We start from the raw sequence: 15,632 nt of genomic DNA, 5'->3' as shown, positions 1-15,632 counted from the left end.
CACCCTGGGAGGCTGCAGCCTCATATGAGCTGTGTGGCCTTGGACAAGTCATGTCACCTCTCTGGGCCTCGATGCCTCACCAGCCAAGGGAGGATGGTGAGCTAATTAGTACTGGCCTGTGGTAAGGGTCCAGTAAATAGCAGCTGTGACTTTTACATGCAGTAACTTCTTCCTGAGCCTTTCTTTTGAGTGTAAACTTTTTTCTTTTATAGATCACAAGGACCACATGGATGGATCATTTCTAGACTTAAAGACCCTCGGGATGGAAAAAAATGTTCGGAAAATATTGGATGTAAAACCTGACTTGCCAACTTTTTTAAGAGTAGAGATCGGAACGGTAACCAAAGAAACTTTGTCTCTGCTTTGACTGACACGTGGGGAGGGTGGGCATGAGGACAGACACTAGCCGTGTGCCCTGGCACCACTGTATACATCATTGGTTCGAGGCCAGGTCCTCCCTGATGGGCTGGCACCTGTATGGACTGGTCGGTGCCTGGCCGTACCAGCGATCCAATGTTTGAATAGAAAGGCTGCTTCCCATCATGTACAGCATGATATAGCATTGCACTGATGCTGGCCAGGTCAATCTCTGGGCCCTCCTTTTCACTTCACATGTTATATTCTGCAGAAAATATCCAACAAGCTAATGTACAACATTATGTCATGAGCTTGCCTAACATTTGCTTTTTGCTATAAACTGAAAAACATGAACACATAAAGGGCAGCAGAAGGGAGCCATGATGATTAAGAAGACACAAGTTCTAGAATCAGAGACCTGTGTCCTAATCCCAGCTCTGCAAGCTCTGTGACCTTGGGCAGGCTCCTAACCTTTCTGGGACTTCATTTCCCAGCTGTAAAATGATGATGGAAAAATTAAAGGAGATCATCATGTAAAGTGATTATCCCAGTGCCTAGCTCATAGCGAGCACTTTAATAGATGATAGTTATTATTGTCAAACAGTATTTAAAGAGTATTATCCAAGAAAACCTTCCTTTCTTAGGGAGCATAGTTTGTGTTTTCCAGGATTTTCAGAAGTAATTTGATTGTTAGGTTGAAGGTGCCGTGTATCCTAAATGGATGTTTGATCAGGTGTTTGACTGACACATGACAATGGACAGCTCAGGTCAGCGTGGCTTGCTGCGGCAGCTAGTCTAAACCAGCTTTTGGAAAACATAATAAAGCCATCCTATCTGTACCAGCATTTTCTCCTACAATTTTTCTAGACATTTGCTCACACGTCTAGAGATGTGAGTCTTCAGAAACGTGTTGGTCTTCCTGGTAAAATCGAATCTTCCTTCTCTGAGGTTGGGAGTAGAGGGACCGTCTCCAGGTGGGGAGCTCAGCTGGATCTCACGTCCTGATGGTCCTGCTTCCAAGATTGACCTTCCCCTTGGCAACAAGCCCTCATCCCACCACTGACACCACAGAGCAGGAAACCTCCCAACTCTCAATCCTCCAAGGTTGGCAGTAATTAAAGGAAAGAGCAGGAGGAAGAATAGCTGACATCTGTGAACTGCTTACTGTGTGCCAGGCGTTGAGCTCAGCCGGCTCCATGCCTTATGTCATTTAACCATCGTAGCAGCCTTGTGTCATAGTTACTATTATTGTCCCCATTTAACAGATAAGAAAAAGTAAGGCTTCAGGAGGTCAAGTACCTCACCCAAGGTCACAGAATAATGATTGAAGACACACCAGGGGTGTGTCCCTGGTGGTGTGTCTGCGAGCCTGCAGAGACCGGGTGGGGACTGTGTGCTTGGATCCTGTAGCCCAGGCTCTTCCTTAGTGACCCTTCCCTCAGGAAAAGAGGGGGCGTCTGGAGAGGTACAGAGGATGCAGCTCAGGGTAGCTGAAGACACTGAACAGCATCTCAGGTTCTTTTTGCAGCAGATCTGCCCGGTTTATTGTCATCTTCAGATACCCTCTTTTATTCTCATCTCCATAGGTACATAGACAAATATGTATACTCTTATCTATCACAGTCACTTTGGGGGCATTTATATTTTTGTAGTTGTTTTGTTTTTAATCTCAGAGGGTTTCAGGGTAGTGCCAACAAATGCTAGGGCTAAGAGAGGCTCATGGCAAGCATTAAAAGCCAATTTATTTTTTAAGGAGGCTTGTTATGGTTATTTGTAGTCGTTCAGATCAGGTCCCCTATTCAGTCTGGTGGCCTTTCCATGCAGTCAGTTGGGCTTCCAGCAGCCAGCTGGCTGGTTGGGGTCTTAGGGAGATGCAGCTGCAAACACTATCTGCATTGTCTCTGGAAAGGGTCTGAAGGGATGCCCACCCACCAGGTTCCAGAGCTAGGAGAAGGTTGGGCCGAATTTTGTGAGGGTATGGTTTCTGCTGCACAGAAATGAGATTCCTTTAGTAAAAAGGAGGGAGGCCATTTTCCACTTAACCTTCATTCGTTCATTCAACAAACATGACCACTATGCACCACTCGGTGACAGGTGCCATGCTGGGCACAAGGAGGGAGATAGTGAGCAAAAGCCACATGGTCTCCATTTTTCTGGAGCTTGTCTTCTCAACATCAGCGGTACTGATTTTTTGAGCCAGGTAACTCTTTGTTTGGGAGACTGCCCTATGCATCATGGGGTGTTTAGCAGCATCCTTGTCCTCTACCCACTAGACGCCAGCAGCAATTATGACAACCACAAATGTGTCCAGGCATTGCTAAATGTCCTGGAGGGGGTAGGGTGGCCAGAGTCACCCCCGGTTGAGAACCACTGGCCTAAAGGGAAGACAGACGAGACAGTGGCCAAAGAACGGCACAAGTGATGCATCATTTCAAAGGCAGTTGTGCTCTGAAGGGGTAGGAGCACAGTCATAAAGAAAGCAGTTCACAGAGTCAGAGTGGATTTAAAACCAACTCTCTTGGCATGGACATATATACACACACACGCTACCAAAGGTAAAATAGATAGCTAGTGGGAAGCAGCTGCATCGCACAGGGAGAGCAGGTCGTTGCTGTGTGTCTACCTAGAGGGGTGGGATAGGGAGGGTGGGAGGGAGATGCAAGAGGCAGGGGATATGGTGATATATGGATACGTATAGCTGATTCACTTTTTGATACAGCAGAAACTAACACACCATTGTAATGCAATTATACTCCAATAAAGATGTTAAAAAAATTAACTCTCTCAAATTATTCTTTAGTAACTTTCCAGTTCTTCCATTATTCTTTGGGTTATTATTCTGGATGTAGAAAATCATAATGGAATGCCAAGAGAGTTTTTCTTCTTTTTTTTAATTTCAGCCTCAAAATGGCCTTTCCAGCCCAGGGTCCATCATGGTCTCTGAGAAGTCAGGGAAAATGGATGTGGCTGACGCTTTAGATCTCAGTGAAAACCTGGTAGGTATACCCAGCATCAGTCCCCTCCTGTCCAAACCTGTGTGCCCTGCAGATAGTTTAAACATCAACTCCACATACATGTTTAGTTGGTACAGTAGCTCCACGAGACCCATCTCCTTTCCCAGCATGGGCTGGAAATTGCAGAGCCCAATTCCTTGGAAGACTGGGTAGTAAGAATGAATGTTTATGTCTGTTGTCATTCCCCCTCCCCCACCCCAATTCTCAAAAAGGCATAGTGTAAATGGATGCGGGGGAAAATGAAAGTCGTACTAAAAACCCCAAATGCACTCATTTGCAAAGCATGTGTTTCTTCTCTGCAACTGCAGAAAATGAATGAAACAGAGTTAGATGTTTGCCTCCTCAAAGTGGCCACCAGCGGTCTTGGGCCAGGCCTCTTACCTGAGAAATGCTTTCTCGTAGTACATGGATATGAGCAAAACCCTCGGGACTTTGATGAACATCAAAGATATGTCAGGTCACGTGTCCATGAAACACCTCTCCCGAAAAGAGAGGGAGAGAGTCTACCAGCTTCGACAAAGAGACCTGTACCTGGTGTTTGATAAGATCACCCTACTCAAGAACCAGCTGCAGAGAAAAGAAGAGCTTTTGAGACGATACAAGGAGGACATTGAACAGCTCAAGTATGGCCCGTGTCCCCGGCAAAAGGCCCAGGCCTCCATTCTCCAGGCTAAACCTCGGTGCAGCTGCAGACCCGTAGGGACCAGGACAAGAGGACAGAGGCCTGGGTGTGGAGTGGGGAGGCGGGATGGTGACTCAGGGCCTGATGGACCCAAGTCTCTGGGCAAGAAAGCAGCAGTTAAAGTACCCTACTGTTAAGGAATAAGGTGCACCTTTTATAAATGTGTCTGATGTTTCACCATGTGTGTGCTTTTCGTAATTCCACCCTATTTTCAGTGGTATCCGTTCCCCCACCCTCTCTGGGAAATTGGGAGGGGCTGGTAGCATAACCGTTGCCCCCTTCGTGCTGCACGTCCACAGCCAATGGGCTATTTATTCTGCCCTCTAGTCCCCACATCTTCAGCCTTCCCCCCACTTGTAAGGAAACCGCGAAGCCAGGCATATATGGAAGTGTTCTGAGGATCTCCCAGGTCGGTAGCATTGGTGGTGAGTGAGAAAGCTGAGGAGAAAAGAGACTTTGTCTCTCCTGTGTGCTCAGGCAGAGCAAAGTGTCGGTTCAGATGTACCAGTCACAGGTGGCAAAGCTGAAGGACGACATCTCCAAAGAGGCCGAAGAAAAGGCGCTGCTGAAGGAGGCCCTGGCGCACATGGAAGAGAGGCTGCACCAGGAGAAGAGGGTCACCAGGGCGATCAGGCAGCAGAAGGTGAGAGGTCCCTCCTCCGAGCAGAGCCTCTGAGGCTGCCCCTCAGCTCCCTTTAGAAACAGCCAACTGAGGCCCCAGTGGGATCCAGGCAGCAAAGAATGCATTCACTCTTTGCAAAGGAAGGTGGCAGAATAGCTTTAGCATTAGGCAGACTTAGGTTTAGACTCTTGTTCTGCCATTTACTGTGTGACTTCAGGCAGCATTTTTTTTTAACATCTTTATTGGAGTATAATTGCTTTACAGTGTTGTGTTCATTTCTGCTGTGTAACAAAGTGAATCAGCTATATGCATACGTATATCCTCAGATCCCTCGCTCTTGTGTCTCCCTCCCACCCTCCTTATCCCACCCATCTAGGTGGTCACCAGGCACTGAGCTGATCTCCCTGTGCTATGCAGCTGCTTCCCACTAGCTATCTATTTTATGTTTCGTAGTGTATATATGTCAATGCCACTCTCTCACTTCGTCTCAGCTTACCCTTCCCCCTCCCCATGTCCTCAAGTCCATTCTCTACCTCTGTGTCTTTATTCCTGGCTGCCCCTAGGTTCATCAGAACCTTGTTTTTTTTTTTTTTTTTTAGATTCCATATATATGTGTTAGATTAACCTCTCTGAGACTCATAGTCTAGCTTGCCTCTATTTTTTTAAACTTTCTTTTTCTTTAATTTAATTTTTATTTTATATTGGAGTATAGTTGATTTGCAGAGTTGTGTTAGTTTCAGGTGTATAGCAAAGTGATTCAGTTATACATACACATATATCTATTCTTTTTCAGATTCTTTTCCCATATAAGTTATTACAGAATATTGAGTAGAGTTCCCTGTGCTATACAGTAAGTCCTTGTTGATTACATATTTTATGTATAATAGTGTGCATATGTTAATCCCAAACTCCTAATTTGTCCCTCCCCAACACATTTCCACTTTGGTAACCATAAGTTTGTTTTCAAAGTCTGTGAGTCTGTTTCTGTTTTGTAAATAAGCACATTTGTATCATTTTGTTTAGATTCCATATATAAGTGATATCAAATGATATTTGTCTTTGTCTGACTTACTTCACATAGTATGATAGTCTCTAGGTCCATCCATGTTGCTGCAAATGGCATTACTTCATTCTTTTTTATGGCAGAGTAGTATTCCACTGTATATTTGTACCACATCTTCTTTATCCACTCCTCCATCGACATTTAGGCTGCTTCCATGTCCTGGCTGTTGTGAACAGTGCTTTCTGAGACTCATAGTCTAGCTCGTCTGTATTTTTTTAACTTTTGATAATTCGTGTATTTTATTTTGTTCTTTCTATCCAGATAACTATTTTTTCCACCAGTTTTATTGAGACATAATTGACACATAGCACTGTACTGAGTTTAAGGGTGTCCAGCGTCATGATCTGACTTCCCTGCCTCCTGCAATGATGACCACAATCAGTTGAGTGAACAGCCCGAGTGTTTTCAAAGGCGGCGATTCTGACTGTCATTGTTCTGCCAGGTGCCAGGGATACACCGAGGAATAAGCTCTCTGAGAATAAAGATCTGGGTTTGCTCTTCTGAGTAGCCAGAATAGTACTCCAGTCTTTCTGACTTGGGGCTGTGTATTTGTACACGCATGCTTGCGTGTATGTGTGTACATGTGAGTATGTGCTGTGTGTTGGCATGTGTGTGTATTTGTATGTGTGTGTTTGTTGCCTGCATGAGCTCTAAGGAGGCCAAGGTCATAGAAGGGTGCCCTTCTGCTCAACCAGGAGGTGATGGTCAGATAGTTCCTTGCAGAAGCTTGCCCCCCATCCTGCGAACCTTCCAGGCAATAGGTTTCCAGACAGCAGGCTCTCTGGCTTAGAGCCCCAGAAATGAAAAGTGGCTGTCCTGCTCTGAGGGAGCCTGGATGAAGTGTTTCCAGTGCTCACTGCTGTGAATTAAACATCACAGACCTTAGTCTGCATATGTCATGGGGCTGCCTCAGGCAGAGGACAGTTTCCTTTCACACCAAGCAATGCCAGGGAGAGCTGGGCCAGTGACAGAGTTGTGACTTTCCCTTTGATGTGCCCTCTGCAGAGCTCACCCCTCCCCGAAGTGCCCCCCCCGCCCCCAGGGCTTGGCAGACTAGGCCCCAAAGCAGAGACACCAGACCACAGAATGGGACAGCGAAGGGCCCAAAAAAGGCCATTGTCATGTACTGAAAGCCTGAGGATTTACATAATCAGGCTTCACATGCTTTATTCCTGGGCTGCCTCATTCACACGCATGGCAAGGGACATGCCTGCCTGTTTGGCGCTAGACATCCCTCAGCCGAGAAGGGTCTGAAATGGCCAAGTTGAACCTGTGTCAGGGTCCCCAGAAGAGCTACAGCTAGTAGCTTTCAAATTCGTGGAATTCACAACTGGGGGAAAGACTTACCAAGAGGCAGGCACCTGCTCCACACCGCACATGCTTCATCTCTCCCATCAACCCGCAAGGGATGCTGGCAAGTGTCGTCCCCTTAGAGAGAGGGGAAAGCTGATTTGACAGAGGGTACCCTTCCCTGGCTACTAAGTGGCAGAAACAGGATTTCCTCCCCACCTGCTGCCCTCCCCCGCCCAGGTTCACTTTTCCACACCCCTTCCTTCTGTGTCTCCCTTACCAGGGTGGCCCCCTTGGATACATCGCACCATTGCTCCTGGGGGTTTCACTCCAGGACTCAGGTTTGCATTTCAGGCTTGTTGTTAATATGTTGTCAGAAATCCCTGTTTGTCAGGAAGAAAACAATATTACATTTTATGTTTTGCTGGATCCTAAAGGGCACTTGTATACATCTGTCTTGGCATCCGTTCCTTCCAGGGAGTAGATCTTCGTTGTCTTTAAGCAGAAATGAACAGAAAGTAGAATTCCTCTTTTCTAAGTTTTACACTTAGTATTTTCACAAGGAGCCTTAGTTTTTTAGCCTCCTGTATAAAACTTTGAAACTCTTCACCCGTTCACAGAGGTGGCAAGGTTGAAGCACTGAGATGAAATGACACATCTTAAGCTTCAGAATTGCCCCCCCCCAAAAAAATGGAGTTTGTAGTTTTAATGTTTGACCATCTCTTCACCAAGCAGACCTTTCAAGAATCAAAAGTCCTATTTCCACACTAATATCTCTGGCTGTGAAAATGAGACTTGGTATAAGATGCTGGGCCTTCACAGCGAACTGGGCCTGTGGCTCTGTCCATGTGGCAGAGGGACGGGAACCGCGGCCCAGGCCGTGCTCACTCGAATCCACTTCCCACATCACTCGAGAAGCCGGCAGTGTCTCTCAGAGTTCAGAGGCCAGATTTGGAGTCAAACAAATAGGGGTCAAGCCCCACCGCTGCCCCGAATGACCCTGAGTAAGTGGCTTGACCTCTGTATCACAGGTTCCTCAACAAAAGCAACCAAAACTGTTAGCAAGGGGCCTACTGCGTGGGGCAGCGGGAGGGTTAAATGGCAAAATGCCTGCAGTGCCTGGCACATCACAAGCCCCGTTTCTAAGGGGGAAGAATAGGCAGCTCATGGATGGGTGGGGACTCCTCTAATTCTTTCAGGGAGCTTCCAGCCAGCCGACGCCTTCCCCGGTCCTCCCAAAGCCGCCAGCTCTTATGAGACGCGCTCTTCTCTTTGGTGAATACGACTAGGGCCACGGCCAAGAAAGGACCCAGATACTTTTTGTGAATGGGTAAGGCTGGGATTTTCAAGAGGGAATTTTTAAATGCACAGAAGTTGCCACTTGGGAAGCACGCAAGCCCTTTCTTAGGGCTTGAAGTGTAAGAAAGGCTGAAGGGCACCGGCTGCTTCTGGCAGGAGAAGCCGCTCAGCTCTCCTGCCAATCAAATTTCCAGCCAATCAAGTCCTGGCTAGCGGCGTGACCACTGCTTTGCCTTGTGGTCTCAGCCAGGAAAACCCCCTAACCTTCCCTCTGCTTAATTAGCTCAGATCCCTCTTCTTTAAGATGAGAATAAAAATGGCACCTAGCTCGTAGCCTTCCCAATGGGAGCTTGTATACAAAAGCCTTAGCACATAGGACCACAAAGCATTCACCCTCTCCTACCATCGTCATTATCCTCACTATTCTCTTTAACTCACTATCTTCCAAGATTTCCTTGGGCCCAGGTATTCTCAAGATTCTGGCTTCCTCCGTGCCACTTGTGTGTTTTGTTTGTTTGTTACTTTGTTTGTTTTTGCGGTACGCAGGCCTCTCACTGTTGTGGCCTCTCCCGTTGCGGAGCACAGGCTCCGGAAGCGCAGGCTCAGCGGCCATGGCTCACGGGCCAGCTGCTCAGCGGCATGTGGGATCCTCCTGGACCGGGACACGAACCCGTGTCCCCTGCATCGGCAAGTCGACTCTCAACCACTGCGCCACCAGGGAAGCCCCACAATTGGTAGATGTTGTGTAGGAGGGGCGTGGGATTGGAGGGGCTTCGGGTGGTGCTCTTCCGCCCACAATGATGAAGTAGAACCATGTGGCCAGGCCTATGCAGCATACGGATAGAAGAAGGCTAAAGAAAAAGACCCTCCCGCACCCCCTTCATCACATCCCAGTGAGTTCAGTAAAGTTCAGGAAAAGCAGGTGCACAGGGGCCAGGCTCTGCCCTCAGTGCCCAGCTGCCCACTGATGGAACTTAATCCAGGAAGGAATTTTGCAGCAATGTTCAAACTGGGGTTCCCTGGAGCCTTTGGGTGCCATGGAAGGGTGTGACTCTCAAAGCACACACACCTTTCTCCCGCCAGAGAAGCTCTCCATTATATTATACCCCAAGTTCCTCATGGGATTTTGCTTGGATAAACGGTTCTGCAAAAAAAAAGGCGGGGGATGGGGTGGGAGAGAAGAAGGCTGTTGGTTTAAAACTAACCCCTGCTCTATAATATCTGGGCATTTGGATAGTGATTGTCTCAACGGAGTTTGTGATAAATACCGAGTGGCCGCAGGCTCGAGGCTTCTCCACGGAAAATGCCTGGAGGGTAACTGTCAGGTCAATACGGGCCCATCAGCCTTCACGGACAGTCCTCTGAGGGTAGAGTCAGCATCCTTCTGGGAGAATGGAAGAGTCTCGTAAGCACCTATGCCCTGTCCCAAAAGACAGCCTTATTTCCTCCCTGAGTTGTGTGACTACCCGGTAGGGTTGCCAGATTGAGGGGAAAACAAACAAACCAAAAACACGATGCCCAGTTAAATTTTAATTTCAGATAAACAACAAAAGCTATTCGGTATAAATGTCCTAAATATTACACGGGGCATATTCACACTCACAAATTTGTTGGCTTCATTCTGAAATTCAGATTTAACTGGGCATCCTGTATTTTATCTGGCAACCCCTCCAACATTTACTGAGCACCAACTAGACACCAAGCAGGGAGGTTCTGAACCAGGTGTCGCAAGATGGCAGCCCACAGATATATTCCATTTGGCTCATGGGAGTTTTTTTTAAGTTACATTTCAAAATAGGGCAGTTTCCTGGAATACTCTGGATTTCCATCTTCTCTGGGAAACTTGGAAGATCTGGCGACCCTAGGCCCACAGACCCACAAGCCACCATCACAAGCTTCCATCTTCCAGGCCCCTTAGAAAGGCGCTGGGCTCGTGTGTTTGCTGCTGTCCACCACCACCCCAGCTCACTTCACCCACTTCTTTTACTTTCCTGGCCGCTGTAGGAATCAGGTTGGCGACCCCAGTGGATGCTCAGGGCTCTAGGAGAACGTCTCCTTCCTGACACCACTGCACATTCACCTGCGGAGTGTCAGTCTGCAAGGGAGAGCCCAGTTCCCTCTGACTTTTGTGTCTCCAGTGCCTAGGGGATGCTCTTTCTTTGATGAGCTGCCCCTGAGGTGCAGGGTCTTGAGCAGATCAGGGTCAGCAATAGTCATCAAACCCCAGGGGAGCGGCAAGCTCCAGGTTTTCAGTGATGCTGGCTTCCCAACAGGCCCCTGTAGTCCCTGCCCGGGAGGTTAGCCACTGGGGCTTTCAACATTTCCACTGGGTGGAAAGCCACTGGACATCTACAGCCTCTTCCACTGATCTAGGAGGCTCTGCTTCCAGCTAAAGCAGATCTGTCCTCCAAGAAGAATGCAGTATCCTTCATAGCCTTCTTGGTTGACCACCTCCTTCTCTGCTGGAATCTGGAACAGAGATTCCCTAAAAGGTGCAGCAGGACAGTGTAGCGTTACCCCAAAGCCACACCCCCTTCTGCAGACCTCTATCCTCACCTCCTCACCTAGGAAGGCTCAACATTCCATCCAAATGGGTAGCATCTGAAAGTTGAGAAAAATCCATTTTTCTCTGATGCAAAAGGCAAATAAGAACATAAGCTAAATTTTGTCAATATTCTTTCTGTGTTAAAGAGACGAATGTTTGGAGAGCTGATGAAGAACTCAAAGATGCAGAACTCACATTTCCAGGTGAGCCAGAAGAGAGAAGAGAGAAAACCCTAGGACGTCAGCAGGAAGCCCAGTGGACAGTTATCCCACATCTATTATGTACTGAGCCTTTGGCATGTGCTGGGCACAGAGCCAAACACTTGACGTGCAGTATCTCTTTTAAGCTTCACAACAACCCTATGGGGTGGGTGTTGTTATTATACCCAATTTACAGATGAGGTGTCAGAGGCTCAGAGACTTTCTTTGTCCAGAGCCACACAGCTCAGTAGGAGAGCTGGGAATCAGTGCAGATCTGACACCCAGGGGAGTGCTAGCTTTTCCTCCTTTAGGTTATAAACCTCCAGGTAATATACCTGATACATTTCCAGTGGCATTTCTCTTAAATTTCAAGGAAGCATCCTCTAGAATTCTCTTCAAAGTTGAGAATTAAGACTATGAAATCTTGAACATGTTGAAACATTGCCATTGACAAATCAGCCCTGGAACTGGAATTAAGCCAGTCCACGTTCCCACTTTGCAGACAGTAGAGGCGAGCTCTCAGGAAGCTAGAAAGCCAAACACATTTTGGTTGAATATGAGAGAGGAGACATTCAAGTTTGATAAAAGGCCACAGTCATGCTGAGGCAACCAAATTATCATGGGAAGAAACGAAGATATTCTAGGTGAGGGATATATTTGAAAAATAGAAGCTTCTCAACCAGCATCCTTGTGCTAAGACCAGAAGGTGGTTACTCCCCAGAGCAGGATGTTAAGAGGATAGAGAGCATCCTGAGGGCCCCACTTGATCTGAGACGTTTGCCACCCTGCAAAGTGGAAACGACTGGAAGTTTGTTACTTATTCACTCACATATATGACTGAGCTGGGAGGAGGCAGAAACTGCCCTACATCTAGGTTTTGTCTGAGGACCACCTGCGGATGTGAAATGGCAGAGGAGATATTGGGATGGGCCCCAGATGTTGTGGGAACATTGTGCTTCTCTGAGATGTGAGACACCCTGGAACTTCACGCTGCCTCTGGCTTTAACAGAAGCGGGGCAGATGGTGCTTCGGCTAAGAGCAAAGAGCCAGCTTCCCATTCTCCCTGCCCTCCAGCCTGAGCTTAGAAGTTTGGTGTCTAGGATCTCCTCAGTACAGAAAGGTTTCCTCCAGGTTCCTTGCCAAGTGTAACTTGGGCGACTCCTTCCCCAAGAGTGGGCCTTGGGCTTCCTGGTGGCGCAGTGGTTGAGAGTCCGCCTGCCGATGCAGGGGACACGGGTTCATGCCCCGGTCTGGGAAGATCCCACATGCCGCGGAGCGGCTGGGCCTGTGAGCCATGGCCGCTGAGCCTGCGCGTCCGGAGCCTGTGCTCCGCAACTGGAGAGGCCACAACACTGAGAGGCCCGTGTACCGCAAAAAAAAAAGGGGGGGTGGAGGGGGCTTTTTTAAGGATATAGGGGTGAGTGCCTCATAAAAACTGGGAGCTGAAAGAGAGCCTGGCCTCGAAATAGAACTGGTAAGCCATCAGATCTCAGGCATCATCTCTTTTACACACACACAAGCATGCGCACATGCACACACAGGCCGTATCTCCTCTCTGTGTCTCTGTGTGGCTCCCCTGATCTCTGCTCTCTCCAGTCATGTGACAGGAAGGAATGACCTCATGGTCCCCCAGTTCAAAGGACCAGCCCAGGAAGCAAGTAGCATCTTAGAACCCATAACCCAAATCCTGGGAGTGACCATCTTAAAAGCCCAGCCCGTGCCAAGTGCCCGATCAGCTATGACCAGGGACAGAGTCACACACATGGCTGCCTGGATCCAGGAGTAGTGCTCAGAAAAGGGTTAGACAGGCCCCCTAGAGTATGCTGCATTTTACCCTCCTAAGACATCAGAGACATAAGGCATTCAGTTCAGTAACAGCTTTTCGAGAGAAAGTCCATCCCAATGAAATTGCCTATAATCAGAAACTGCTGGTTCAAAAAAAGATGCAAATGTCAGAAGAAAACGTTATCTGTGTATCTGGAAGAGTGTACACCAAAATGTGAATTAGGTTACCTGTGGGTAGTGTGATAATGGTGGATCATTTTACCTTCGTTTTGCTCACGTCTATGTGTGTATATAAATACTTTTTACAACAAAGATTTTTTTTTGAGTAAAAAAAAATGCCATTTGAGAAATATTTGGGGATCTCCCTACAATTGTAGAGTTTGGGCATTTGTTGCTCTTGCTTGTTGTAGGTTGGAGCCAGAAAAGGCACCCCAAAGATGGACCAAGGAAGGGAGATGCTGAAGAGAGAAATGTCCAGCAAATCCAGCCAGAGCCTTCTGTTTTCTAAACCTGGTGGAAGGAACTAGAAATGTCGTCCCGCTGGGCCTCGCGTGATCCTCCATGAGTCAGTGTAACTCTTCTGCGTCAAACTACTAAGATGCTTTTTTAGGACATTAAAGGTTGCTACCCTAGTGTGTTGCTTCCTAGACTGGTATTTTGCACAATACTGTATTTTGGAGTGTGTGAGGAGAGGGGTTCTTTTCACAGATATTATGAATGTAAACATACGCAGGCATATGAAGAATAAGTTTGAAATTCAGACTCCTAGGCCTGGTAGATGCAATTATGTGTTTGGGTAGTGACAAACCCAAATGTCACACCTCCAAGGAGCTCTGAGAAGCCCGCAGTTGAGAAAACCCAGGGCATGTACTGGGGCCACAGGACAGAATGGTAACCTCAGGGCTGTTGGGGCCATGGTATAGTGCATTTATATCTGAATTGATTATAATAAGTGTGAACAGCAACCAGTTTTATCGCTTCCATAACAGTGAGTCATGTTTATATGGCGCTCTGCGGTGTTCAAAACACTTCTCGTCTAATCCTCTCTCAAGCCCTGGGAGGTAAATAGCATTATGTTCCCCATTTTACAAATGAGGAAGCTGAGGCCCAGAGAGGTTAAATGGCCCGTCTAAAGTCACACAGCTAGTAAATTCAAGAATTGGGTCTGGAACCCAGGTTTCTAACTCCATCTCACGCTGCCCATTCTGCCGCACCAAGACAGCCCAGTAGGTCAAGTCCCAGGCCATCAGGACAGACCAAGTACCCAGTCATCAAAGAACACACACTGCCCAGGTGGACACACCCCTTTCCCGTGGTGTTTGAAGAGACCCTCATTTTTGCCTTCTCTCCAGCCATCTGTTCTCTCCCTGCCTTTCTTGTACAGCCAGAGACCACCAAACAAAACAGGAGGAAGAGCCAGAAGCCATGAATATCATTTATTTTTTATTTTTAAAAAGCCACAATAAAAGTATTTTGATATTTTAAAACCAAATGCATTCTTTATACTGATTAAAACTAGAAGGAAATGGGAAAAATGATTTGCATCATCTTCCTCTAAAAGTACTTCTTACACAGTGAGAAGGGTGAGCATCACCTGACCTTAAAAATAATCTTGAAAATCCCAGCAGTTTTCCATAAAGAACATATTACTTATACTGTACCATATCCCCCAAATCCAAAACAGCCATCTCCAGCACCAGAAAAGATCACTTGGTCAGGCAGTAGTTAAGTAGCTGGCTCATGTTTGGAAGCCAAATTGTGTGAGAAAAAACTACTTTGGTTGAATACAAATATTTGAATTTGCATAAGTTAAATGTAATGCCTATGTGGCTCCACTGTATTTGAGGTCTTTCAAAGGACGTGTTAATCTTTATCATATCAACATTGCAACCCACAATGGCAATGTCCTTTCTTCACTCCTTGAACTAGATGGTTCTTTAGGTGTCTCCTCAGCCACACACCCCTTTCTCTGAGAATTCACATTCCCCAACCAGGTTTACCCTACCTACTGCTGCTCTCTTGGCCACACCTGACTGGCTGATCAGTAGATAGTCTACCCAAGCCAGACCAATCAGGTTTCTCTTCGAACCCAAGCTGGGCCAATCAGCACCTGTGCCCTTGATATTTGGAAGTGGGACATGGAGTTACCACACAGGTCATTAATGGCCCGGAGCTGAAAGTCTTGATGCAGTTCCCAGCTGGGGTGGCCATTTCTCCCACTGTGTTTGGAGAAACAAAGCCAGTGTTAGAAAGAGATGGCCAGGATAGATAAGCAACAGGTAGAGACAAGAAACCAAGACCCAGGGAATTCCCTGGCAGTCCACCCTGCGCTTTCACTGCCAAGAGCCCGGACTCAATCCCTGGTCAGGGAGCTAGGATCCCATAAGCCACACCGTGTGGCAAAAAAAAAAGAAGAAGAAACCAAGACGACCCCCAGTGAGACAGTGCAGCAGACACTACAAGCCCCTTAGTCATTGCCTCCCTCTACTGTATAAGCAGCACGGGAAATGCCCTCATTTCCCAGCCTCCCTTGCAGCTAGACCTGGCTGTGTTGTTCAGTTCTGGCCAGTGACATGCAGGTGAAGGCCCTGGGCAGGGCTTCCCTTCTGGAATTAAAGGCAAGGCTTTGCTAGGAGAAAGTTTTTCTCTTTGTCCCTTTGCCTTGTCTCCTTTTCCTCTCCTGGAGCTCGGACTTGGAGCTAGAGCAGCCATGTTGGGGATCACCAGGTAACAAGCAAGAGACCAAAGCCCACCTCAAAGGACAGTGGAGTGGAA

At 47.4% G+C, this 15,632-nt stretch overlaps 1 protein-coding gene across 1 annotated transcript in view; it reads left to right on the top strand.

Annotated features, from left to right (window-relative positions):
- The window catches only part of LOC308611205 (forkhead-associated domain-containing protein 1-like), a gene marked incomplete at both ends in the record, with an annotated part of 87,818 nt that extends 74,434 nt beyond the window's left edge, over positions 1-13,384 (top strand). Inside the window, 5 exons of the mRNA XM_081260082.1 lie at positions 213-337; positions 3,258-3,353; positions 3,774-3,994; positions 4,531-4,696; positions 13,268-13,384. Coding sequence (XP_081116208.1) covers positions 213-337; positions 3,258-3,353; positions 3,774-3,994; positions 4,531-4,696; positions 13,268-13,384 — 725 coding nt within the window. The remainder of the gene's footprint in view (positions 1-212; positions 338-3,257; positions 3,354-3,773; positions 3,995-4,530; positions 4,697-13,267) is intronic.
- Positions 13,385-15,632: the final 2,248 nt, after the last annotated feature.

The sequence above is a fragment of the Mesoplodon bidens genome (genome assembly GCF_964165515.1).
Source record: "Mesoplodon bidens genome assembly, contig: HAP1_SCAFFOLD_291, whole genome shotgun sequence".
NCBI classification, from domain to species: domain Eukaryota; kingdom Metazoa; phylum Chordata; class Mammalia; order Artiodactyla; family Ziphiidae; genus Mesoplodon; species Mesoplodon bidens.
The sequence above is the reverse complement of the archived record's forward strand: the minus strand, read 5'-3'. Positions and strand labels throughout refer to the sequence as shown.